The 26,285-nt window shown below is 44.5% G+C and overlaps 2 protein-coding genes across 5 annotated transcripts in view; both read left to right on the forward strand.

The window, feature by feature from the left end:
• The first annotated feature begins 229 nt into the window (after positions 1 to 229).
• Positions 230 to 26,285, forward strand: part of KNDC1 (kinase non-catalytic C-lobe domain containing 1) — a 121,363-nt gene continuing 95,307 nt past the window's right edge. For all 3 annotated transcript variants that reach the window (XM_083149307.1, XM_083149309.1, XM_083149308.1), the window contains exon 1: positions 230 to 465. In XM_083149307.1, coding sequence (XP_083005433.1) covers positions 346 to 465 — 120 coding nt within the window. In that variant the 5' untranslated portion in view covers positions 230 to 345. The remainder of the gene's footprint in view (positions 466 to 26,285) is intronic.
• LOC146009186 (uncharacterized) lies at positions 18,371 to 24,567 on the forward strand. Of its 2 annotated transcripts, none has more exons than XM_083149306.1 (7): positions 18,371 to 19,440; positions 20,351 to 20,502; positions 21,135 to 21,299; positions 21,384 to 22,056; positions 22,133 to 22,399; positions 22,568 to 22,693; positions 22,804 to 24,567. In XM_083149306.1, exons 2-7 carry the CDS (start codon positions 20,353 to 20,355, stop codon positions 23,475 to 23,477), a joined length of 2,055 nt encoding a protein of 684 aa, XP_083005432.1. In that variant the 5' UTR covers positions 18,371 to 19,440; positions 20,351 to 20,352; the 3' UTR covers positions 23,478 to 24,567. The 2 variants fall into 2 exon arrangements, with proteins under 2 accessions (XP_083005432.1, XP_083005431.1); XM_083149305.1 differs by having other exon boundaries at positions 18,374 to 18,834.

The following is a 26,285-nucleotide window of genomic DNA, read 5'->3' on the forward strand; positions in this document are numbered from 1 at the left end:
TGATATCTGCATGTTCTGTTCCTAGCAACAAGTTACAATACATTACTACACTATACATCTTGCTGTTCTTTATGAGAAGCATAAACACACAGAGCTGCTGCTGCTGCAAACCATACGGCCGCCAGAGGGCGCTGCTGGGCGGGACACCCCAGGCAGCAGGCGGGCCTCCACTGACGTCACGTTACCAGGTGACGGGAGAGACGCTGAGATTAGCAGAGATGCGGAAACTGCGAGTCGCCGCGCATGCGCAGTGGGGGCGCCTGGGACACTCTCCGCACGATCTGGCTGCAATAACCGGGGACCTGGCAACGCTGTTATTAGGCGCGGGCAGGTGCTGCTGGGGGAATGGAGGAGGCCGAGGAGGTAGACGTGTCGGAGTATTACGAGGAGGAGGAGGAGGAAGGAGAGGAAAGCTGTAAGGAGTTCTATGAATTCCAGCCTCTTCCCACATTGCTGGAAGATGAGGTGAGGGGGACACACGTCCATGTACCCATCCCCAGGTTATATGCACCCAGCACCCCTCCTAACCAGGCACATGCAGCCTAGGGTTCTCGAACTGTGGTGGAACTACAAGACCCAGCAGGCCCAGGCTTGCATGCCATCCATCATTGGCAGCTTGGTAGCTCCACTACAGCCAGAGACCGTGGTCCCTTACAGCCCTTCTGTGGCCTATCCACTTCTATCAGGCTGAGTATATATATATATATATATATATATATATATATATATATATATATATATATATCATTTTATTTTATTTTTTTACACTGCAATGTATCTGTTTGAGTTTGGACACCTCTCAAATATAAACCTCTCTGCACGTTTTTTTTTCTTTGCTCCCAACTCTGGATCGTCCCAGTATCTCCTATTACTGGCTCTGTGATACAACTTTGCAGAAGATGTCATACTGTTCATCTAGGGGGATTTGGAGGAGCTTGGGTTACCTTGCTGTTGTAAGAATGCACAGGCCTTTGATACTGTTGCTCTGGATTTGTGTCTTTGCTTGACATGTCTGCAAGAGAAGACTAGGGGTGTATTCAATGCAGACGGGTAGGGGTTTTTATGGCGAGGATGGCTTGTTTTCGGTGAGAATCACCGAAAACAAGCCATCCTCGCTGTTAAACCCCCGTGCTGGCGACTCGCCCTATTCAACGTTGTGGGGGACTCCTCACCATCAGAGTCCCCTGAATGATGAGGTTTGCAGCTAATGCAGTGAGCCCGCTGCCTTTAGCGGCGAGTCTCACTGTTTTGACGGCCTGCACTTGCATTTTCCACCTTACTATTTCTAAAATGCGAGGTGGAAACGGTGAGTGCAGTGGGTCAGTTGAATACTGACCTATGAGCTCTGACGGCGAGCTATCGGCACTGGTCACCATCACCGCTCACTAAAAGGCATTGAATATACCCCATAATGTTGCTACCTTTTGTATTTGGTAAATAAGTTGCCATCGCTGGTGTTTCCATGCCATTTTCCTCTGAATATCTTTTTTAAGTATGCACATGGTTTTACTTTTTCTCTTCGCTATGCTGCTTTAAATAATGACCTTTTCAAAATCTCTCTGAATGGAAAAACATGTATGGCTCCCAGATAGACAAAGGTCTTCATTAGATATGGGCGCATTAGCACAGCCACAAAATCTTTGTACACATAGGCTGTGCTGAAATATGTCAAAGCCGCAGGAGGTGTCTTGTGTAAATAGATTCCTCCTGCCAGCTTCTCTGATAGGCTGCTGCATCATCGGACCATCTGCATGGACATTGTCCATCTTAGTAACCCTCTGCTTACTCCGGATGGCTGCTGTAAGCACGGTCCCGGGGCCAGTAAAGTCCAAGGACTTAAGCAATGGTCTCGGGAAGCTATGAAAACTGGTTTCATGTCCCCATTTTCTGAAATACTGTGCCTGCCCCCACACTACTGCCACATACAGAGTTGGAACTACCATTGGTACAGTGCATCGGGGTCCCTGAGGACTAAAGGGGCCCGCTGCTGTCCCTATCATCCTCTTCCTGTCTCAATCTGCCTCTCCATGTCACCCACTGCCGTGTTGCATATTGTGAACTTGGGTTGGGATGGAGGAGGGGCACAAATTATATTTTTGCACCTGGGCCCACAACCCACAAGTTTTGCCACTGGCCACATAGTAATCATGTTGTGGCTAATACACCTCTTCCGGTATGCAAGCCGGGTTGCACCCTGGATTTTGTACCCGTGTACGGCCCGGCTTACAAACCCTTTCCGACTAGTCTCCCGACCCGGCATAATGCCGGGTGGGTGATGTCATCGGGAGGTGTGGCAGAGGCGGTGCTGGGAGATCAGAGGATCTCCCAGTGGCAGCTTTTACATAGCAGTGAACGGGACCTGGGTCGCATCGAACCGGGATACCCATTTCCACTGCGCCTGAACATGGGAGCATCCTGTGTTCAACCCTGGTAACTACCCGGGTTGGAGTCCTGGGATTTTTCCTTGGGATGCGTTTCAACAGGCAAAAAACCCAGGTCGAAGCGCCTCCCTGCGCAAAATTCCAGGTTATCTTTGCTAGTGGAAAAGGGGTATTAGTGAGCACTGTAACAATGCAGAGAAAGATGTACAGATCGTGTATATACGCAGATCTATAGCCATTAGAGCTGTACTCAAACCATCGGAGAGATGTGTTTATCTTCCATTTTTATCCATTTTCTTGCACAACCCCCCCCCCCCCCCCCCCCCATATACGTAGCTATACACTATAATGACAAAATATTGGATGTCTAACAAGGAATGTAATGACATTGTGTTCAAATACGTATACTTTATTATGGAGTTGGTCCCCCCTTTTGCAGCTATAACAGCCTCCACTCATCTTTGAAGGCTTTGGACAAGATTGTGGAGTGTTTCTGTGGGAATTTGTGCCCATTTATACTGGAGAGCATTTATGAGGTCAGGCCGTGATGTTGGACAAGATCCCTGGCTCACAATCTCTGTTCCAGTTCATCCCAAAGATGCTCGATGGAGTTGAGGTTAGGGCTCTTGGCAGGGCCAATCATGTTCTTTCATACTAATGACTGAACCCACTGCACAAAGCAAGGACTATAAAGACATGGTCCAAGCTTCAAATAATTGATAAAGTATCAGCCAATCAGCTCCTGAAGGTGCACACACACCGTGTTATTGAACTTTTTAGTTCATATCTCATCGCTTCTAGTTCAAATCGCGCCGTGTTTATTTTGCTTTGCAATGCGCACTCCAACGTAGTCCATATCGCAAGGTTAAAAAGAATGTACAGGCAGGTATTTTTAAAGTAGATTGCATGCACCCTGTAATTCTCTGTTATAGTGTAGTCCAAATTGTAAAGCACTAATTGTATTGCTCAAATCGCACCTAGCACACATCTCAGCGTATCTGGGTACCGTAACTGTTATTTTTAAACTTTGCCTGTAACTTGACAGGAGCGGATTGGCTGATACTTTATCACTCTCCACTTCATCACTTTTTGAAGCTTGGTGCATCTGGCCCCCTTTATAGGCCTTGATTTTTTTTCAGCGGGGCTCAGACAAGTTGCCATAACGTTGGAGGCATAGCATTGTCCAAAATCACTTGGTATGCTGAAGCATTAAGATTTCCCTTCAATGGAGATAGAGGCATAGCGCAAATCTGAAAAAGTCCCATCCAATTATCCCTTCTACACCAAACTTCCCAGTTGGCATTATGCAGTTAGGCAGATAACATTCTCCTGGCACTGACCAAACCCAGTCTTGCCAATTTGACTTCCAAACAGGGAAGCGCGATTCGTCATTCCGCTGGACATGTTTCCACTGTCCAGTGTTGGCGTGCATTGCACCACTCCATCTGATGTTTGACACTGGACTTGGTGATGTGAGGCTTGCAGGCAGCTACTCGGCAATGGAAACTCGTTCCATTAAGCTCCAGCACACAGTTTTTGTACTTACATTAATGCCAGTGGAATTTCAGAACTCCTCAGCTATGGAATTAGCAGAGCATTGACGATTTTCACAGTCTGACAAAGCGGCATTCGGTGGGCTCAATTCAGACAACGGAGGCATATTTGGACTGTATTCAGGGCTGTTCACGGGGCTGCGGGATGTCACAAGCAGCTGCTGCGAGCCAAACTACGGCGGCACTGTGTCTGCCTTCTCAGATAGCCTGCAAGTGATCCTGAATCGGACCCCTTGTGCCTTAGCAGTCAATGACCCCGCTCAGTGATATTTATATGAACTTCCGCTTTGTGGCTGAGTTGCTGTTCTTCCTAAATGCTTCCACTTTCTATTGATATCACTTATATTTGACTGTGAAATATCCAGCTGGGGCAAATTTTCACACTGTGGGAACAGGTCTGGTTGAAATCCCTGAATAAATAAATAAAAGGGGTGACCAGTCCTTTTGTCCATATTATAGATGGGTACTTCCTCATCTTTGCGGCTACCGCTTACACTACTGAACTTATGTAGTGCTGCTGAGCATCACTGTTCCCTCGCGGGCTCGGTGGCTCGCTACGCTTGCCACAACTTTACTAAAGTAATAGTTGGTGGCGTGGACACAGGAGGGTTCCCTCGCTGAAAATTCTTTTGTGCTAACTAATGTAACGTGGCCACAAAGATGAGTAAGTACCAATAAATGTCTATATAGGCGCATATAGGATGCTAAACATTAAGTATGCCAACTATGGGTATTGCATAAAATGTTTAGTAGTGAATCAAACAGAGAAAATAGTGCTTAAATGACATTTCATAACGTAAAAATACATATTACACTTCTGCATAAAACATTCATAAAAGAAAATCGTAGTCGTTTTTTTTAAAACTTCGACAGAACAATGAAACATGCAGGGTAATACTAGATTGTCCTGTAAACCAATATTGGTTTACCCAATGCAGAATTATTATAGCTACAGCAGCAGATTATAACCTGGGGCAAGAGTTAATGCAAACTTAGCTGAGAGCAGTTCAAAGTTGCACCATTGATCTTTACTGTAGCCTAGGATCTACTCTAGCAAATCTAACTAAACATGGCCTCTCAAGTACTGGTGCTCGCTTAACGCGCACAGGAAATGGCCCCTTTTAAGTCGCCTCCCTGTCTCCGCCCTAAAACAGCCTATCCTAAGACTGATTGCCCTGTAAGGGTTACGGGAGTGTCATGGGCGTGTCTGGGAAATCCAATGCTTCAGATGCCATGTTTAGTTGGATATCAGGAGAGTAGCTAGTCAGCCCTAGGCTACCACAAATGTCATTGGTGTTACCAATGTAGGAGTGTTTACCATCTCCATCTCTATTGGCCAGCCCACCGAGCCAGGAGGGGAGGGAACGCAGCTCAATTTTTAGGAGCCCCCCCATCCATTTTGGGAAAGTAGGCAAGTAACCATTAGCATTTACTACTACATTGTCATTTTGCATGCGCTTGATGCATAGAACCCTGTTCTCTCCTGTTGTAAAACTGGAGCATATTCGGGTATAGGTCATAGTGTTGACACTATGACGCTCGACATACATTGGGTCAACTTGGGCTTAGGTCGACACATAAAATAGATGGACAGTGTCAGAAGGTTGACACAAGCATTAGATCAACAATGGGAAGGTCATGAGTTTTTCACTTTTTTTTGTACTGAATTTCGACGCAAGTGTACTGGGTCCCCTCACATGGCTCTCTGCGCTCACCATGATTTGGGCACGGTGCCTTGCTGCGCTCGGCACACTTAGATTCTCCCTTCACACCCTAGTGGATGGCGGTAGTGTATGAAATACTGCATGTCAGCACAAAAAAATGGAAAAAACTCATGTCGGCCTAAGTCCTGCCAATGTATAGTGGTCGACACAATGTATGTCGATGTTCAGGCTGCACAAAATGCATCTTTATGTCCAGACACATCTGGCACCTGCATTTATTCCAACATTATAAATCTTTAAACTTATCGATAAATTAACTTTATTTGTAGCCAACTTGTCCGTAAAAACACATGCTAGTAACCAGCCCTTGCCTGTTGCTGTTGGTGTATAGTGTTTCGTAAGACAATGCCTTGCAGTCTGCTGAGGAATGTAGGAAACTTGGAAGGTTCTGTGTCAAATTAGTAACTGTTTTGGCCAAAATAAATGCTAACTGGGCTGTCTCTGTATTTTTTTATCCTTTCCCTTCTATCAGTCACTTTTGTTTCCCACACAAGTTAGGAAGGATGCCAGACACTTTCCTGACAGTCATTACCACGACATCGGGATCCCGACAGTCAAAACCCTGACACTCTGGGCGGTATTCAATGTGAATACCGGCGACGTGCAGCGAATCCTGTTTAGGATTCGCTGCACATTCGCCACTGGTCGCCGCGTTCCGGAGCCTCGCCGGCTCCGATATTCAACGAGTCAGGGGCTCGCTGCCCCTGACCGGCGAATTTGAGCTCCTGCCGCGAACGCCGCAGGGAGCCTGAGGACGGTGGCAGGCAGGGAGATGGAAGTCTCCCTGCCTGCCCCAGAACGTTTGTGGGGGGGAGGTGGGCTCCCCGGGTGCCAGGCAGCACAGGCTGCCCCCTGGGGGTGCCAGCAGGGGACCGCGTATATTCACTACACCCGATCATGAATATGTAATGATCGGGTGAAGTGAATATATGAATATTTCATGAGCGGCTCGGCTCCGGCCCCCTGCTGGCTGCTCTGTGTAAAATAATATTTAATTAAATATATATTCATGTGCTTACAGCACATGAATAATAATAGCATGCCCCTCCTCAGAATAAAATTCCAGATTTTTTGACACCAAATGTAAAAAACAAAACACTTTTTTTTTTTAAAGTTCACCTTCCACTTCACCATAAAAAGATAGCGATTGCTACTTGGTGAATCATGGCGAAAAAAACCTTGAAATGTATTCGCCATCTGGTCATTGAATAGGGTGATTCACCGTTTTAGTCAGAAATTCGCCTTACAGCACAAAATCGCCATAAAAACACGGCGAATCAGCCTCATTGAATACCGCCCAATGGGTTCCTACGGCCACCGGCTAGTCTCCCTCGTCCACGACCCCCATAGAGGGAGAATAGAATAGGTGGCGAGCGTAGCGAGCCCGCAGGGAGCTTTGTTGCGCTTGCCCCGCTGTCTGAGTTCGGCCAGTCGGGATCCCAATGTCGGGCTAATGACTCAGCGATGTGCCAGCATTGTGTGCTGAGCGATCTGTCGGGGCCAGTGTTCATTGGCCCTGACTGGAGATTAAGAGATTTATATCCAGCATGCATAATATCCAGCCCATTGCTATGGCCCCTACACACGGAACAATGTAGGGGCATTTTCAAAGCAATCTAGTAAGATCGCTTTGAAAATGCCCTTAAATCACTGCGTGCGTAGACCCCGTAAGTCCCCCTCATGACCAATGTTGCAAGCTGGCCCAGTTGGATTCTCTAGTCATTTAATCCAAGTTAACCCTTTTCCACTGAGCCACTCCCGGGCTATCACGGAAATGACTCGGATTTCATCAGCAGTGGAAAAGGGGTAACCGAAACACAGAATGTGACGGCAGATAAGAACCACTTGGCCCATCTAGTCTGCCCCTTTTTTTTAAACATGTTACCTCAAACCATAGTAGATCCTCATTTCTTTGTAAGGATATCAATATGCCTATCCCAAGCATGTTTAAATTGTTTTACTGTATTTGCCTCTACCACCTCTGATGGGAGGCTATTCCACTTATCCACTACCCTTTCTGTGAAGTAATTCTTTCTAACATTTCCCCTGAATCTTCCTCCCTCTAGTTTCAGTGCATGTCCTCGTGTTCTGCTGCTCCTCTTCCTGTGAAGAATGTCTCCCACCTGTACCTTGCCCTTCATATATTTGAAAGTTTCTATCATGTTCCCCCCCCCTTTCCCTTCTGTGCTCTAATGCTGCTTTCAGACCGCATAACTGGCTTTGACCCTGTATTTGGAAACGTTTCCAAAAACGGGTCTGCCAGATAAAACCCCTTTCACACCGCAGCACTTAAACGGTATATTACCGTTTAAGTGCCGATTTTTTGACACTGGCAGACCCGTTTTTGGAAACTTTCCAAATACAGGGTCAAAGCCAGTGCAGCCTTCAGCCCTCCCCTCCGTGCAGCTCCCCCCCCCCCCCTCGCGTGTCGACCGAGAGCATGTCGACGCCCCCCCGCGCATGTCGACGCCCCCCGCGCATGTCGACGCCCCCCGCGCGTGTCGACGCCCCCCCCACCCCACCCCGCGTGTCGGCGCCCCCCCCCGTGTCGACTTACCCCGTGCCGGTACCTCCGTTGTGGACTGCAGCTCAGTATGCTCGGAAAGCACTTATGAAAAAAGTGTCTTCCAGAAAATGGCTGCCCCATAGGAAACCCTGTTTAAAAAAACTGTCTTCCGTATGGGGGGCAGCCATTTTCTGAAAGACACTTTTTTCATAAGTGCTTTCCGAGCATACTGAGCTGCAGTGCCGGGAACCACAACGGAGATACCGGCACGGGGTAAGTCGACACGGGGGGGGCGCCGACACGCGCGGGGGGGGGGTCGACACGCGGGGGGGCGTCGACACGCGCGGGGGGCGTCGACACGCGCGCGGGGGGTGTCGACACGCGCGGGGGGGGGGGGGCTCCAGTGCTGTGAATACTTAATGAGCGCTCATTAAGTATTCACTGTGCTGAATTTAGGACCCAGCTCATTGGCTGGGTCCTAAATACCGTTTCTGAGCCGATTTTTGCGCTAAAATACCGGTTCAGAAACGGGTAGGACCCTGCATTCTAACCGGTTAGAAAAAACGGCATTTTCTAACCGGTTAAGTGGGACTGGACCTTTCAGACCGCACACATTACCGTTTTAAAACGGTAAAAAAACGGCAATTTACCGTTTTAAAAGTGCGGTCTGAAAGGGGCATAAACTATACATGTTAAGATCTTTCCTGGTACATTTTATGATGTAGGCCTTGTACCATTTTAGTTGCCCTCCTAGGGAATAGTGTGAGGTGATCCAACAAATCGATTATTGGCTGATAATTGCATAGTGTGTTACTCTCCTGCCTGTCTGAGTGTAATGAATGTGCATGGAGAGGGTCAATTGATAATGTGTAAGGAGAGAGCTGCTGGTAGTTGATGTAAGGACTCTCTCTCTACAATTGCCAGCTCAGCCGTTTTATAAGGGACACCTACTATATGAATTATACATGTTATTTAGCTGCCTGATTAGCACCAGATGAGATGATTACCTCAAGTCTGCCTCGCTCTCACACCTGGTCCCAATAAGCCAACCCCAGAACCTGTGTAATTCATATGTGCCTTACTAAAGAGATGAGCCTTGCAGCCTTGGCTCGGTCACACATGAAGAACACGCTGCAGTGATGATCGGCAATGTAATAACCACGGCATTTGCAGCCTGTGCTCCCGAATAAGCTCCTTATAACTGGACAAAGGGTTATTTTAGTGTATTGACAACAGAGATTTCAGTGTATTCTGTAATAATTTCTTCAGGTTTGTCACAAGTAAAGAAAAAGAACTGAGAAGTTGTATAATACAATGCAATATAATGGTCCTGTAGATATACAGGTGTATAATACCCTGAAGCTTATATTACTCTTTCTCCGTCCTGTGGTGTTCAACTTTTCTCCATTTGGTTTGTACAGTAACATATTGGGGTGTATTCAATGCCGTGGGCGAGCGTCGACAGCGAGCAGGGCTTCCTGCTCGCTGTCAGTATTCAACGCACCCCCCCTCATACGCCAATTCCCCCTTGCTCCGTTTTTTGAGCGAGGGGGAATTGGCGTATGCGGCTCCAGAAGCAGCGAGCCTCGCGGCTAAATACAGAGTTTTCTGCATTAGCCGCGGGCCTCGCTGTTTTGGGGAATTCTTGCCGTCCTGTGACGGTGAGGATTCCCCCGGAATGTTGAATAGGGTCAAGCGGCCGGCGTGGGGGTTAAACAGCGAGGATCACTGGTTTTCTGCAATCCTCGCTGTTTAACCCCCTCGCCGGCCGCATTGAATACTACCCATTGACAGAACCGACCTCTATGTATGTCTGATATTCCTGAGGCTTCATATCTTTAATGTTAGTATTTCACATTGGGCCTTATTCAGATCTGAGCCCAGTACAAATGTGTTCGGAAAATGGGCAAAACCATGTGCACTGCAGGTGGGGCAGATGTAACATGTGCAGAGAGAGAGTTACATTTGGGTGGGGTGTGCTGAACCTCAAATCTAAATTGCAGTGGAAAAATAATGCGGCCAGTATTTACCCTGCACAGAAACAAAATAACTCACCCAAATCTAACTCTCTCTGCACATGTTACATCTGCCCCACCTGCAGTGCACATGGTTTTGCCCATTTTCCGAACACATTTGTACTGAGCTCAGATCTGAATAAGGCCCGTTGTATATTATCTAAATTAATCTTGACTGGAAATGCGCATCGAACATTCATAACCATGAGACTAATTCAGGTCCTGGTCAAGTGAAGGCACATTCACAAAGTATCGATGCCGGTTCTTTGAAAATGTGCCGGACTAGAACTACTCATTTGCAGTATGGTGTCCTCCTTCATTGGAAGCACTACGGCTGCAGGCGCAAAGAGGTTGACAGTCTGAAGTCATTTAGGGGAGGGGTGGTGGCAAAAGCGGTAGTGAGTGAGGAGTACCAAGGCAAGCGTCTTTGTCTTCTGATAAAGATTTATTGGATGGAAGTGTGGCGGCCACCAATGCTGTAAAAAGTAACCTGAAGCTGCATACTAGGACGTAGCACTGGACCACAAATGCTGGAGGGAGTTCTGTTGAAAATGGTGTGTTGCCCAAAGCAGCCAATCCGAATCTATGTCTTAATTAATTATTTATTTATCACCTTCTAGAAGAGGATAGGTAGCCTCTGGTTGCCCATAGCAACATCTTATCTGAAACATCTTATCTGAAACAGAACTTCCATGTTATTTAATAAATTCATTTCCTTCTGCATTGCCATGTTTGTCTGTCCAAGCAAGCAGCAGCAGCGATGCAGCCACCAACCACATCTCAACCAGGCCCCATGGGCAGTAAAAAAAAAAAAAAAAAGAGATTGGAGCTGCGCTGTGCAAAATAATAAAGTTTTTTTTTTTTTAAAATAATCACACAGTAGGCCAACAACACAGACACGACTAACAAACATAGAATTAGTCAATGCTCAATTGCTTTCAGTTCCTTATATTGGGATAGTTAGTATGCATTCAAAACATCCTCTAATAGGGAATACCGGTTACTTTTGTTATTTATATCCACTAGTGTTCATTCTAGCACCTGCTATCTTTGAAATCCCATGCAGTTCCTCTTCCCTGCCTGGGGTGTCGCTGTCTGCTGTGGTGTTTCTAGTACAGGTCTGGTTTGCATATCAGTGCTGATATACAGACCACAGCAGACAGCGACACCCCAGGCAGGGAAGAGGAACTGCATGGGATTTCAAAGATAGCAGGTGCTAGAATGAACACTATCCACAATGTATTTTCATTCCCCCACTTATGTGCACATATCAGTGGTATTTAAAACTCAATTGAGGGTTAGCAGCAAGATAAGGGGTCTGGCTTCCAGTACCTGATGAGTGACTCCGACCGCTGGTACAGTCCTCGTAATTGCGGTCTTCTCAGAGTACTCTCTCCAGTTCCGGTTCTGTGTTCTTGCCAGTATGAGTCCCTGTGGCCCTCTACGCGTTTCTCCACCTTCTTTGTTGTTATCTTGTTTCAAAGGGGCTGCGTTGACCGATGTATTTAAACCAGAAACAGAAATACATACTATCCATTCTGGTTTAACATTTATTTCTGTTGAGATAGGACCAGTGGCTGTGACCAATGGATTTACAAAGCGGGTTAGTAAATCTTCCCCATAGTAAGAGCAATTGGAGCACTGGGCCCTAAGTTAGGATCTGTATTAATCAGTGGCTCTATATCTCAACTTATACAATCAGTTGTTCTTCTCTGTACATGTGAGGTGCGGAATAGCACTGCAGTGAGGCGCCACTCCTTTGTATGTTATTGGGGGTGTGGTGGGGCCGGTTCTTTATCGCATGTCTAGAAGTTATGTTTGGTTATTTGCTTGTTTGTTTTTTCTTGGAGGAAGGTAACTATAACAATTAATAGTTATTAATGTATTGGCTTTAACCCTCAATGGTTCCCCCTCCTTCCCTTCTCTACCTGTACTTTCTTTACCTAATTCCTAAAACACCACCTCCCCTTTACATCTGCCATTCAATTAATTTGACTGCATTTAAGTGGGAAAATTTGGCAGAAGTCATAGGTGTCCATATTCAAAGTCAATAAACTTTATTAAAAAAAATCTTTATGCATCTTCACTGGACAGGACTCGGGAGAGAGGCGCGTCCACAATTACAATCGGCCGACCCGCACATTTACTTACATGGGCGGACAGCCGGAAGCAGGGCAAACAGCAGTGGGTGCATGGTGCCTCTGGGAGCATGGCACTGGCAGCAGAAAGAAAGGGGGGGGGGGTGCTGTGCTGCCGGACAGAAGCGGCAGCAGCAGCGGAGTGGGTGTACACCGGACTGCAGCAGCAGAGTGGGCAGTGTGACCTGCGCTGCGCGGCCTAGGCTCTTACTGTCATGCTGCACAGGCCGCACTCCGGGGTTGGGAACATCCAGGCAGCGTCTGAGTGGGTGCTCAGATGCTGCCCGGCATTAGACTGCACATGCAGAGTCTAATCCCGAAATCCCAGACTATTTGGAGCCAAATCGGATTGGCCACCCTAAATCCAATAAAATGATGATGAAAGGGTGAATATGATTAATACCCAAATATGACTGCACTGTAACCTTTCTCTCGCTGACTAATGCTGGGTGTTTTCTTTAATAAGAATTGTTTTCTAATAAGGATGTTTACATTTATTGATTAAATTGGTGTGCCGCTGTATACATCACCAACCTGGGAGTGTAATGCTGCTTTCTATTTAACCATTTGGACTGGCAACCTCTGCTACAAAATAGGTGTGAAAATTGGCAAGCAAACATCTGTATTCCTCATAATGACCTGTTATGTTTATCTTTATAGGAAATATAATCTTTGTTCACACTTTATTTGAATTTATATATCAAATGTGAGCTACGCTGGCATTTTTAGCAGATATTTAGCACTGAAAGGGTTGAGCTGCAGGTACAGACAACGGGGGGTGTTACTAGTGACCTGTGGGAGCATACAACGTTACAATGAAGTGTGTGCACAGTAGAAAATTTTAGTAATTATTGGAAAATTTGTTTAGAAGATGAATATAGCACTGTAATAAGCCAGCCCATCATACAATACAGACTCTCCCTAGTCACTGAGACGAATGGTAGTGCAGATTGTATTCTTATGTAGGGTACACACCAGGACGACCCGCTCACGATGCATATCGTGAGCGGGTCGTCAGTGTCTCGTCCGACCCGCTCACAGTGACGCGGGGGGGCACGACCCGCTCACGATGTGCACCGTGAGCGGGTCCGATCCGATGGCGACCCGCACCCGGCTGCAGCAGGTAGGATCTCAATAACGACCGACCGACCCGCGGGACCGCGCATCGGATCGGTATCGGTCCACACCAGGTCAGAAAAGGGCCCAATCAGCACACAATCTACATCCAATTGATCGGAATTGGATCTAGATTGTGGGGATCGGGCCCTAGTCGTCCTGGTGTGTACCCAGCATTAGGCTTTCTTACCCAAGGCTTCAAAGTTATTAATGTTTCAAAATTAACACATTTGACTGCTCTTAAGAAGCTTCTAGATATTTCCGTTCTTAATTCTACCTTTCCAACTGATCCAGCTCAGTCGCTACCTCTAACTTCACACCCAAAGCCACAGCATTTTGGCAAATCGGCCAAATCCAGAAAAATTGTGTGGGTTAGCGTTACCAGGTAGTGCAGTATTTCCCTGGTCACAAATTCCCTGTACATGGTCAAACAAAATCCATCCAGCATATAGGCCCTTATTCTGGTTCACTCGCAAAGGCAAATTCCTTTTCAAATGGACAAAACCATCTGCACCGCAGGTGGGGCAGATGTAACTTGGGCAGAGAGAATTAGATTTGGGTGGAGTTTTACTTCAGTGAGATCTATATTGCAGTGTAAAAATAAAGCAGTCAGTATCTTCTCTGCACAGAAACAAATAACTCGCCCAAACCTAAATTTCTCTGCTCATCTTACATCTTCTCCCCCCCTGGCAGTGCACATGGTTTTGTCCATTTGTGAAGGAATTTGCCTTTGCGAGTGAACCAGAATAAGGGCCATAGTGCTTTGTAGCCAGGTAAGAGAGCCTGGTTCATGGCAAAGCCAGGATAGGGACTATGAGATGTGCTTGAGGGAGAGAAGGGTGGGCTTTCAACCACACGGCTCCAGTCCAGGTTTTCAGGCCTTCACAGCCACAGCTGGGAATTGGTCTGATTGCATTAGCAGGGATTTAAAGCCTGCTCAGTCTGCTGCTCGGGGTGCTGATGCCAAAAAGTGTCCAGTTTGTATTCCCCCAAGTATTGTAGCACCAGGGATTAGGACTGTCAGTGCCTGGAGGCACTGAGACACCGCACATACAGAGCGCTGGATGGAAAATGTATTTCTTTTGTTTTTTTCATGTGAAGTTTGTTTGCTGCATGTTTGACATTAAATACTTGCACAAACACTGAATGCTGCCTGCTGTGTCCTGACTTGACAGCGACCCTGTTACAGTCTTTATATGCCTTTTTGTTTATTGGGAAGTGCCTGCCCAGGGATTTGCAGCCATGATAATTATAGGATCACTTACAGTGGTAGTTTCCAAGTTCAAGGTGCCCTAGATTTATCCGAGCTATTTTCACAACCACCCCCCACCCCCCATGCCAAATCTCCTTTTAAGAAACTTAAAAAAAAAAAATTCAAATAATACTCTGTGCACTGTCCCTATCCATTTGATTATCCGCATACCCCACACCCGGGTCTCGGTCTGTAGGCTATATGGAGCAGCGCGTAATGGTGATCAAGTGCACAATGCCCTATGGGCGGTTGTTTGTTTTGCGGCATAAGATGATGATGGGGGGGGGGGGTGACATATAGGAATTTAGGGTGCAACCCCCCTTCCCCCCCCCCCAACCTAAAAAACCATTCTGGCAACCCTGCTATTTTATAGCATTACATACACCTTGTTCCGCCAAGCAAATAATAGATAATAATAATAATAATGGGTCTCTATAATGTTTTGCTAAACATTTAATAAATTGAAACTATTTTCCAAAAGTAGCGGATTTCTAGATTTATACAGAAAATCTAGTTTTCCGGCTAATTTTGGGCCTAGCGATAACCTTTTGGTACAGTGGGTTTAGGATTTTGGAGTAGGTCTGTACTCTATGGGTCCGGATTAAAGGGGTTATGCAGGTTGGATTGCTTTGGTTAGTTTCCCGATTATCTGGACGCTGTGCATGTGCAGGACCCATTAGAAATGTGAACGCCTCTGCATGATAGGCCAGGGTGTTTGCAGGGAGAGGAGTTGGCTAAGGACGGTGTCTCGTTTCCTTGGAATGCAATGCCCCCCGCGACTGCAAGTCTGAGTAAAGGCAGACTTAACGCGTCCGTCCACACACAGTAAGATTTTTTTTCTATTATATGGCCGTTTCTGACTCATCAGAGCGACCAATCATTTAAAGTTAGATATCGGATTGGATCTGATATCTATCTGCGTGTGGGCACCTATACTCAGGCTTGCAGTCGCAGATGAACATTGCGAGCGAGGGTCGAGATGTTCATCCTGAATTAGCAATCACAAATACAGGAAGGAGGTGGTATGCTGCTTTGAGCAGCTGATTATATACGATCCATGTTGAATGAGGGCATAAGGCTTACATTTTAGTTTGTGATCATTTAAGTTGCTTAGAAGAGAAAATTCAGGTAAACAGTGATTTCTGCTCTTTATATCCGATTCCTGCAAAAAAAGTGTGAAAATCGCATGTTTTTGACATCAGGTCAGATGCAGTGTGCGGTCCCATGAGCATTGCACCAGAGCCTGAAGATCGCACAGTATGGGAACCTTCAGGCTTTGCTGGTGAAAAGGTTCATGTCATATGTGAGCACAAGCGCTCCAGTGATCACTTTTGATGAAGCTAGGCTTGATGTGCTCCGCATCAAACCTAGCAACATTGCTATCGACTCCATGCATGGTAATGAATCACGGAACATTGATCGTACTGTCCTTCATCAACATCGCTCCAGTGTGAACTGGTGATCTGGGTTGATGAGGGTGTCGACATGAATCCCCGTCGTTCCATTGTGTACCTGGCTTAACTTTCAGATGCAATTTTCTGATATGGGGTGGATTTCAATTAAAAGGAAAACGGGGCGGGATTTAGGGAATTTTTTTTGCCCTCCGATAGTAATCACTTTGTGCATTTTGCACATTTTTGTTTTTTCTAAAATTCCTTTTGTTTCTCACAGTCTCCATCAGAAGGAGATTGGGGGATTCCAATGAGTGCAGGAAGTTGGGGAAAGAAAAAAATAAAACCAGCAGAGTAGGGATTTCCCACAGCCATGGGGTTTTGATATTCGATTGCAGCTCTAGAGCAAGCTGGGTTTTAACATAAATTGTTAGCGAGGACTCAATAAGCAATTGGAAGTTTTCAATTAGCTTAATTATTCTGTAATTACTTACCTCCTGAAGCAGTGTCTTCTGCATCCAGCGTCAGGAGCCAAGTCTTCTGCAGAAGCAATGAGGATGTAGTGTGTATAATGCTCGGTACACCAGAACGATTTGGCCTCAATTCCCCCAATTTTAATGCAATTTCGACCGATTGTACATAGTAAAAAATAAAAGCAGAATTGGGCATGTTTTCAATGCGATTCCGATGCGCTGGTCCTTTGAACGCTTTGGAGATTTTACCTGCTGCAGTAAGGATTTGTCTATCTTCCTTCAACTGGGTGCAGATCGTGATCTCCAACAGATTGTGTGACCATCGTACGATTTCAAGGAAAAGGTCACACGATCATGGCCGTTTTGGTTTGTACCTAGCATAAGTGTCTGAGTTTTTAGGCATGCAGGGGTGTGTAGTACTACCTCCAGTGGCTGGGAGTACTACATATTTCCGCATCCCAGTGCAAAGATGGAGGGGGGGAACACTAGAGTGATGGGTATCATTTTTAAAAATAAAAGTGCAGCAGGGTTTTCAGCGCTGAAAAACCTAGCAGTATATTTTTGAATTATGGGGGGTAAACCGGAGTACCTGGGGAAAACTCACACAAACACGGGGAGAATACATTATTTACTTAAAACCAAGGCTTCCACAAAACATGTATATAAACAAACAGTACAAAGATACTGAAGGAAAAAAATGTGAAACCTTGCCAGTACACACACATTAAATGACTATTATTTGTGTACTTGAGAACATCCCGGAATGCAGTGATAAGCAGGTAATACTAACAGTAGTTTCATTGGCTGCAGTTAAAGCCGCAGTACTACCGAGGGGGGTTATTTTTCTCTCTCTCCTTTATTGGGGGTTTTCAGGGGTAGATTTATTAAGCTCGGTGAAGTGATAAATTGTCGGTTTTTTTTATCACCGGCCAATCAGTTCCTACCTGTGATTTTTCAAACCAAGCCTGTAACTTCACATTTAGGAGCTGATTGGCCGGTGATAAAAAACAGACAATTTTATCACTTCACCGAGCTTAATAAATCTGCCCCTCAGTCCCTGATGATATTTCTGACAGTTTGAAATGTCTGCACTTTCCCACAATTTCTGGGATTATTTACATTCAACCTATTCAATGTTAGTGTTGATTTTCAGTCTGTCAGAAACATCGGCACAGTCGGAAGACATGTGGATTCATGTGTTATTGTTGAAAACTGACAAATTTTTGACAATTTTGCTGTTGAATCTGCATGGCAGCAAAAATGGCCAAGATTGAATAGGTATGTCCAGAATTTTTCGGCTACCCAAAAGATTAAATATAGCAAATATTGATTGCATATATAAAATCATTATCTCCTTTTCAAAACTTCTCTGGTGTGCTCAGAATCTGCTTTGCACTCACACAGACTCATTGCATGTCATCAGAAGGGAGACTGTTTTGGTGGATTTGATGGTATACATCAGGCATGTCAAAACTATGACCCTCCAGCTGTTGTGAAACTACAAGTCCCATCATGCCTTGCCACAGTTTTGTAATTCGGGAATACTTAAACTATGGCAAAGCATGCTGGGATGTGTAGCTTCACAACAGCTGGAGGGCCACAGTTTGGACATGCCTGGTATACAGGAAAGATGGCTCAATGGGATGTACTAAATTGTCTGCTCAATTCATTGTCTTATGTGGCTGATTGCTGTGTTTGTCCACGGCACTGTGTATGTTGATCTATAGCAGCCTGAAGAAACAAACCAAGGAAACATGGTCAAAATATATATATATATTATAAAGGTTACATACATGGTATATACTGTGTGTACCTTCATTTGCTAAGGCGAGTACAATTAAAACATAGGTTGAACAAAAAGTTGTGAATGTCTTTTGCTGTGCGTTGAAGATTCTCTTGAGGGTATAGAAAGTAGGTCTCACATTGTATAATTGCTTAATGCAGGGCACACTATGGGGGGTATTCAATGTGCTCCGAAAAAAACTATTTTACGTTTAACATTATGTTTTCGTTTATTTCGCATCAAGAATCCTTTTTCGCTATTTTTTTTTTCGAGGTATTCAAAGGTTTTTTTTCCGGAGACAGCAAGAAGTGAAAAAAGTGAAATGTATCGAAAAATGGGCGTGACTTTTTCGCTAAGCGAAACTTACGCGTATTGTATAAAAAGAACGTGCTGCGCAACGCATCCACCATTTTGGGATGCCGACAGTGTTGTGTCTAATGGCCGTAGTGCAGTGGATCACAGCAGCCCCCTTCCACGTTCGGACCGCGTGTCTTCAAACAGAGTGAGTAATATCCTTTATTTTATTAGTTGTTTTGTACAGTATTGCTGCGCTGTTTCTATTGTTTATTTTCTTTAAAATGGAACCTTCTGCTCGACAGCGTTGTCCTTGAATTTAACCACAGGTTAGGGCTTTTTAGTTTTGTCCGTTGTTAGTGAGATTTTAGCATGTCCTTTAAACGATACTCTCCTTGTGTGTGGCATGTCTTTCATATTTCCAAATTGGTTCTTTTTAGTGCTTGGTTGTTAAGGGGATAAATTCAAATTGTACTGTTATATGAGCTTTGAAGTGTGCACGGTTGGGGTGGGTCAGCATGGCCACTTTTCAAAGCTTTGCACTTTCTTGTTGGGGAACGTCTTAAGGGTGCACCCTGCCTGACCAGCAGCATTTGTTAAACTCCAGCCCCTGCGTGCCAGCCAGAATGCTTTGTGATGGAGCAGCGCTGCAGTGAATAGCAGCATTGCTGGAGGAGCTCAGTCACAGGAGGAGACGTGACTTCCTGTCACACGCAGAAAGCCCCTGTGTCTTCCTCGCAGCCATAAAGCCCATCCAGCTGACCACCTCCAACTATCTTATGAATAAAGAAATAGCTAGATGGCTCTTTTAGAGGTGTGAGGGGGCAGTCGCAGTGTGTGAGGATTTGTATGTGTATTGTGTGTTTATGTAGATGCTGCTTTGTTTATTTATGTATGTGTTGCTTGTGTGTATGTAAGGGCTATTATGTCACTGTATTTAGAGAGGTTGGTCTACAGTATATGTGGATGTATGGGCACATGTAGCTGTGTGCATACATGTGTCTGTGTACCTGAAAGTTGCAGTTTATAATTGTGGGTGTATGTGCATCTGTAGCAACTGCATGTGTATACATGTGATGTTTGTGGAAGTGTGTATAGATGGTGGTTCTTGTGCATATAACGCTGTGTGTATGGATGTGGGTGTATGTGCATATGTTGTTGTGTGTATACATGGATTTGTGTCTGTTAATGCCATATATGAATTGTGGGTGTATGTGCATATGTCCGTCCTGTTATGTGTGTACATGTGAAGTATGTTGCAGTTTCTATATATGTGGATTTTATATGTGTGTGAGTTGCTGTGTGTGCCTATGCGGGTGTGTCTGTATATTAGTCTGGCATAAACAGTAGTCATTCTAATACAAGCGGTAATCAATCAGACTGACCTTATTTCTACAGTTATATGTCGTGCCCACATAAGTGCTGGAAATTCCCTGCTCATCTTATGACCTGTCGATCTCTATTCAAATTCCAACATAACTCATTAAGACCTTGTCCTTTTTAGACCTAAGTCAGGTCGACCTTCCAGGGAAGTTGCACTAGTGGGGACGACTTTATGACTGTACATATATAATTTCATTCTCACACATGATCCACACCCCGCCTATGGGCATCTGTTATAAAGTTATTCAACTGGGTGTATTCACTGTGCAAGTTTAGCACATGGGGATCTTTTGTTGTACATTGAAACGACCATGCTCAATCATGACATTTGTATTTATTAGGAATGTCTACAGAAAGAAGTCTTTTTTCACCAGTGGATTCCTCTTCAGAAGATTCAGTGCATAAAAATACAGAGCATCAAGAACTGGATGAGATGGCTTTGAAGACGACAAGCCTTGTTGGAACTAGAAAGAAAAGCAATGGAAGACATCGGGTAATTAAAATTATTTTGGGTTTATGAATATAGTATCACCAATATGTAATGATAGTCTGGATCAGTAAATATGCATTGCATCGAGTGTCACGGACAAGGCCTGTGGGTGTGCGGCTCATACTGTTGCCACCTCAGAGTGAACCCTCCTATATGATATTCCAACCCCAACAACCCTCACACCACGCCCCAATGCGATTTTAAAAATCACCATGTGTTGGTACATCAATACTAACATCCATTTATTTGTTTATGGTGATTTTATAACACGCCAATTTCTTAAAATGTTGTCCTAATATCCAACCATAATTTATTGGAAGAAATGGTATTTGGCTCTCACAAGTACAACACATTATTCGAGAAGTTGGAACAGACACAGCAGCCTTCTATAAGGCAAAACGTAGCGGTTACAGCTTGGTGTGCTTTGGTAAAACATGGGTGGGTGCTGGGTCTATAACCATTATGGTTTCTTAAACTGGGTGATCAATGAATGTCATTGGCACACATGCCTTTTATTTAGACATACAATAAAAATTCCTGAAAGAGATAGGTAAACTAAGGGCAAATTGAACATGGCAAATAATTTTTATTATGTGCTTGTTTAAAAACAATAACACTACATCTTTTTTATACAGTCTCCTACATTGAGAAGCCCACATCGTTCCGATATTTCTACAACGGAGGAAGATTTTGAAAGATTTGAGGAGGATTGGGAGCAAAGTGCCGAATTTAGAATCTGGAGGGCGAAAGTTGAAGCATCGCGCAATAAACAAAAAGCCACCACAAGTGGACATTCGAAGGTATTTATTTTTATTTCAACCAAAGATGATTTCAATTTTGCAATGTAATGATGTTTAAATTGTAAATTCTCATTCTGTTTGCAGATGTTCCACAGCAAAAGGCAACATTTACAAAATGTTCATCACAGCCGGCCACAAAACAGTCTAGAAAAGAAGCGTCCCAATGATAGGCAGCGATCAAATATCCGTAGTCAAGAAAGCATGCAAAGTGATACAAATGAGGTTGCAAGGTTTTCTGATGACTCAGCATCTCATCATTCTTCTGGTGAAGGATCCGGTGGTGAAAATCTGAAAAAGGCTCAACGTGGCGTACGGTTCAATGAGTCCGAGAATTATGCTCTGGTGGAGGCAGTTGATAGATATTATGATATGTTGTTTGGTCCAAGGGCACCAACTACAGCTCCAAAATTGAAAAGAAAGATGTGGAATAATATTGCCGAAAAAGTCACCTCTATATCAGGTGTTCAAAGAGATTCCAAACATTGTATCAAAAGGTATAGTGACTGCCGCAGGCAAACTAAAAAAAAAATGGGTATGCAAAGAAGACATGAGATAGGTACAGGTGGCGGACCGGAGATGAAAATAAAGTGGCTTTCCTGGGAGGAAATAATCAAGAAACGATTAAACCCAATAATGATTTATGGAGTGAAAGGAGGTGTTGACTCTAGACGAGGAGGCATTCAGGAGGAAGAGGAGAATCCTAGAAAGAAAAGAGGCAGCAGAATTAGCAATGAGAAAAATATGTCTAGTAAAAATGGTAATAATTTAATAGCATAAAATCTATGTACCAAAATGTAATGAAATGTTATTAATAATATTTTTACCTTCATTAGATGAGCGTCAACATTTAATGCAAGCGGAAAGAAGGCACAATAATTCCAGCAATCGAGTTCTTGAACGTTCGAAAGATAATGATGGCAGTGGTATGGCTGAATTGCAAAGTATACCCACATGCTTCCTTGAATCATCTGATGTAACCGACGTAACGTTTGAGGGTTTCAACAGCAGTTCCATAGATAATTATTCCGGTAACCGATCCTCAAGGGAGAGAAATTCTCAACAGATGGAATGCGAGAGTACTGTAAATCCAAAAGAAAAAGGTTAGTTTTTTTTTAAAAAATAGCTGTGTATTGCGGCATAAAACCAGTTTATAATCAAGGGATGTATTTTATTAAACAGTAATACTTTTTTGGAAATGTTATGCACTCCTTACATGAAAAGTGTGATTTATTTGTTTATAATATATTTTATGGGAATTTTAATTACAGAAGATATGCCTATGACAAGTGGAGGACTTTCCTCCGGAATTGGTCGTTTTTTTAGGCCTGATTTAATTGAAAATTTGTCTGAGGATGGAGATGTGGAGGTGCGACAATCGGAATCAACACCTATACGTAAGTAATAATATATTTCAGCAATATCTTTGGTTTTCTACTACACTCTTCATTATTTACAAATAAAATCAAGTAATTGAATGTTCTTCAAAATTTCTCTATCCTTACAGCATCTCAAGCAAGGCAGCTTGGAAACAACGACACATCAGAAGAACCAGAATATCTGCATATCAGAGCTTTGGCAGATCAAATGCAGCGGAGACATGTTGACTTTGAAAAAGTTTTAAACAAAAGACTAGATAGCTTAGAAAACACTTTTAAAGGTTTTATAGACATAGTAAAACAGATTGATGTAAACCGCCAGAGCCAATACAAAACTACTCAGGATATACTGAATATTATAGCTGTGTCAATCAACAAATTGGTTGACAATACAACTAGCCACGCACACAGTTTAATGAAAATTTCAGATGCTAATGCACAATCAGCAAATACCTTTAATATCATGTTAGAGTGCCATCGACAAACTTCTGCCAGTACAGGGTTGATTGCTACTTCTCTGAAGTTAATTGCAGAGGACATGATTGCAAAGTCGCACAAAAAAAACATAAGTGAAAAACAAAGAAAAGCATCAGTAAACGAGAGGAAAGGGGGTGTATTTCCCACACAAAATACCTATTCCTATTCCCAAATGTACACAGGATATTCAGGCATGTTTCCAAATGTTAGAGAGCCAGATCATGCGACAACATCTTGTGTGCAACCTGAATCGTTAGCTAACGATCTGTCATTATCAGCACCTACACACGATGACGATGAAACTCAGATTTCACAGGAGTTATAAAAAGTTTAAAATTACAATGTTTTCACAGTAATAACTTGTAACATCCATCTCCATCCAGATTTGACTCTGGTCTCTTTAGGAAGGAATCGGTATTTTTATTGTGAAATTGCACTTATTTAAGTTTTTATTGTTTATTATCTATAAGTTTTTTTTTTTCAATGCAGCAACATAGGAACCATTGTCAACACTGGCCAACCTTCTCCCCCCAGATGTGACGCACTGCACATTTGGAAGGAGCAGCGTGGTCAGTGGTGACAATGGTCATTGTTACAAACAAATGACAGTTCTGAAACTTTACCTTGTGGCGTATATCATTTGTGCTGATTTCAATGTTCCATTGTCAACACTGGCCAACCTTCTCCCCCCAGATGTGACGCACTGCACATTTGGAAGGAGCAGCGTGGTCAGTGGTGACAATGGTCATTGTTACAAACAAATGACAGTTTTGAAACTTTACCTTGTGGCGTATATCATTTGTGCTGATTTCAATGTTCCATTGTCAACACTGGCCAACCTTCTCCCCCCAGATGTGACGCACTGCACATTTGGAAGGAGCAGCGTGGTCAGTGGTGACAATGGTCATTGTTACAAACAAATGACAGTTCTGAAACTTTACCTTGTGGCGTATATCATTTGTGCTGATTTCAATGTTCCATTGTCAACACTGGCCAACCTTCTCCCCCCAGATGTGACGCACTGCACATTTGGAAGGAGCAGCGTGGTCAGTGGTGACAATGGTCATTGTTACAAACAAATGACAGTTCTGAAACTTTACCTTGTGGCGTATATCATTTGTGCTGATTTCAATGTTCCATTGTCAACACTGGCCAACCTTCTCCCCCCAGATGTGACGCACTGCACATTTGGAAGGAGCAGCGTGGTCAGTGGTGACAATGGTCATTGTTACAAACAAATGACAGTTCTGAAACTTTACCTTGTGGCGTATCTTGGTTCTCTGTTTCTCTAAACACTTTGAATATTTTCTCATTTTTTGAGCGTTTTTATATCTTTCTAACTATTTATAAATGAAACAACATCAAAGGTCATGATTCATGTCAGTCGAAAATCCAAAATTGTTCAATAAAATTTTATTGAACCAAACAACATTTCAAGAATCATTTTTCGTATACAATTATTTACATTGAACTATTATAGTATAACAATACAATTTTATGACACACGATGCAAGTGGTGTAATGCAAAGATTTTGCCATCGGTTCAACCGGTCATCAAGCACAGTGTTCTCTGTGTGGCCAGCAGTAGACATATGGACCTGCAAGGGGAAAAATTAATGGTTAGTATTGGCCCTGTTATAAACAGACATGGAACTGAGTTACACCTGGCCCACAGCGCATGCGCCCTTGGTATGTTTGGTGTTTAACCTAGGGAATGGGTCTTCAACCTGTGGCCCTCCATCAGGAGTGCCACAGGTTGAACACCAGTGTTGCGGGGGCACATGAATGAGCTACTTACCAATTTCACAGAACAGCAGCTGAGAAGTGGGGCCTGTCTCTGGCACTTGGGAATGAAGTGGATGTGGCGTCAAGGCAGACATCAAACTGCAAAGGGATGTTTGCAGAGGCAGCAGGAGACATAAGGACCTGCAGGGGGAAACATGAATGGGAACATAGCGTGCTGGTCAGTAGTGGCCCTGTTGCAGACGGACATGGCACCGAGGTACACCTGGCACACAGCGCATGCGCGCTTGGTTTGTTTGGGGTTTAACCTAGGGGATGGGTCTTCAACCTGTGGCCCTCCCTGAGGAGTGCCACAGGTTGAACACCAGTGTTGCGGGGGCACATGAATGAGCTACTTACCAATTTCACAGAACAGCAGCTGAGAAGTGGGGCCTGTCTCTGGCACTTGGGAATGAAGTGGATGTGGCGTCAAGGCAGACATCAAACTGCAAAGGGATGTTTGCAGAGGCAGCAGGAGACATAAGGACCTGCAGGGGGAAACATGAATGGGAACATAGCGTGCTGGTCAGTAGTGGCCCTGTTGCAGACGGACATGGCACCGAGGTACACCTGGCACACAGCGCATGCGCGCTTGGTTTGTTTGGGGTTTAACCTAGGGGATGGGTCTTCAACCTGTGGCCCTCCCTGAGGAGTGCCACAGGTTGAACACCAGTGTTGCGGGGGCACATGAATGAGCTACTTACCAATTTCACAGAACAGCAGCTGAGAAGTGGGGCCTGTCTCTGGCACTTGGGAATGAAGTGGATGTGGCGTCAAGGCAGACATCAAACTGCAAAGGGATGTTTGCAGAGGCAGCAGGAGACATAAGGACCTGCAGGGGGAAACATGAATGGGAACATAGCGTGCTGGTCAGTAGTGGCCCTGTTGCAGACGGACATGGCACCGAGGTACACCTGGCACACAGCGCATGCGCGCTTGGTTTGTTTGGGGTTTAACCTAGGGGATGGGTCTTCAACCTGTGGCCCTCCCTGAGGAGTGCCACAGGTTGAACACCAGTGTTGCGGGGGCACATGAATGAGCTACTTACCAATTTCACAGAACAGCAGCTGAGAAGTGGGGCCTGTCTCTGGCACTTGGGAATGAAGTGGATGTGGCGTCAAGGCAGACATCAAACTGCAAAGGGATGTTTGCAGAGGCAGCAGGAGACATAAGGACCTGCAGGGGGAAACATGAATGGGAACATAGCGTGCTGGTCAGTAGTGGCCCTGTTGCAGACGGACATGGCACCGAGTTACACCTGGCAGTTTGCTACTTACATCCATTGCAAATGAACCCCAATAATTTTGTGATGCAGACTCTTTCGAAAATAAACTTTGAATCAACAACTCCA

The sequence above is a fragment of the Crinia signifera genome, chromosome 6 (genome assembly GCF_055691185.1).
Source record: "Crinia signifera chromosome 6, ASM5569118v1, whole genome shotgun sequence".
NCBI lineage: Eukaryota > Metazoa > Chordata > Amphibia > Anura > Myobatrachidae > Crinia > Crinia signifera.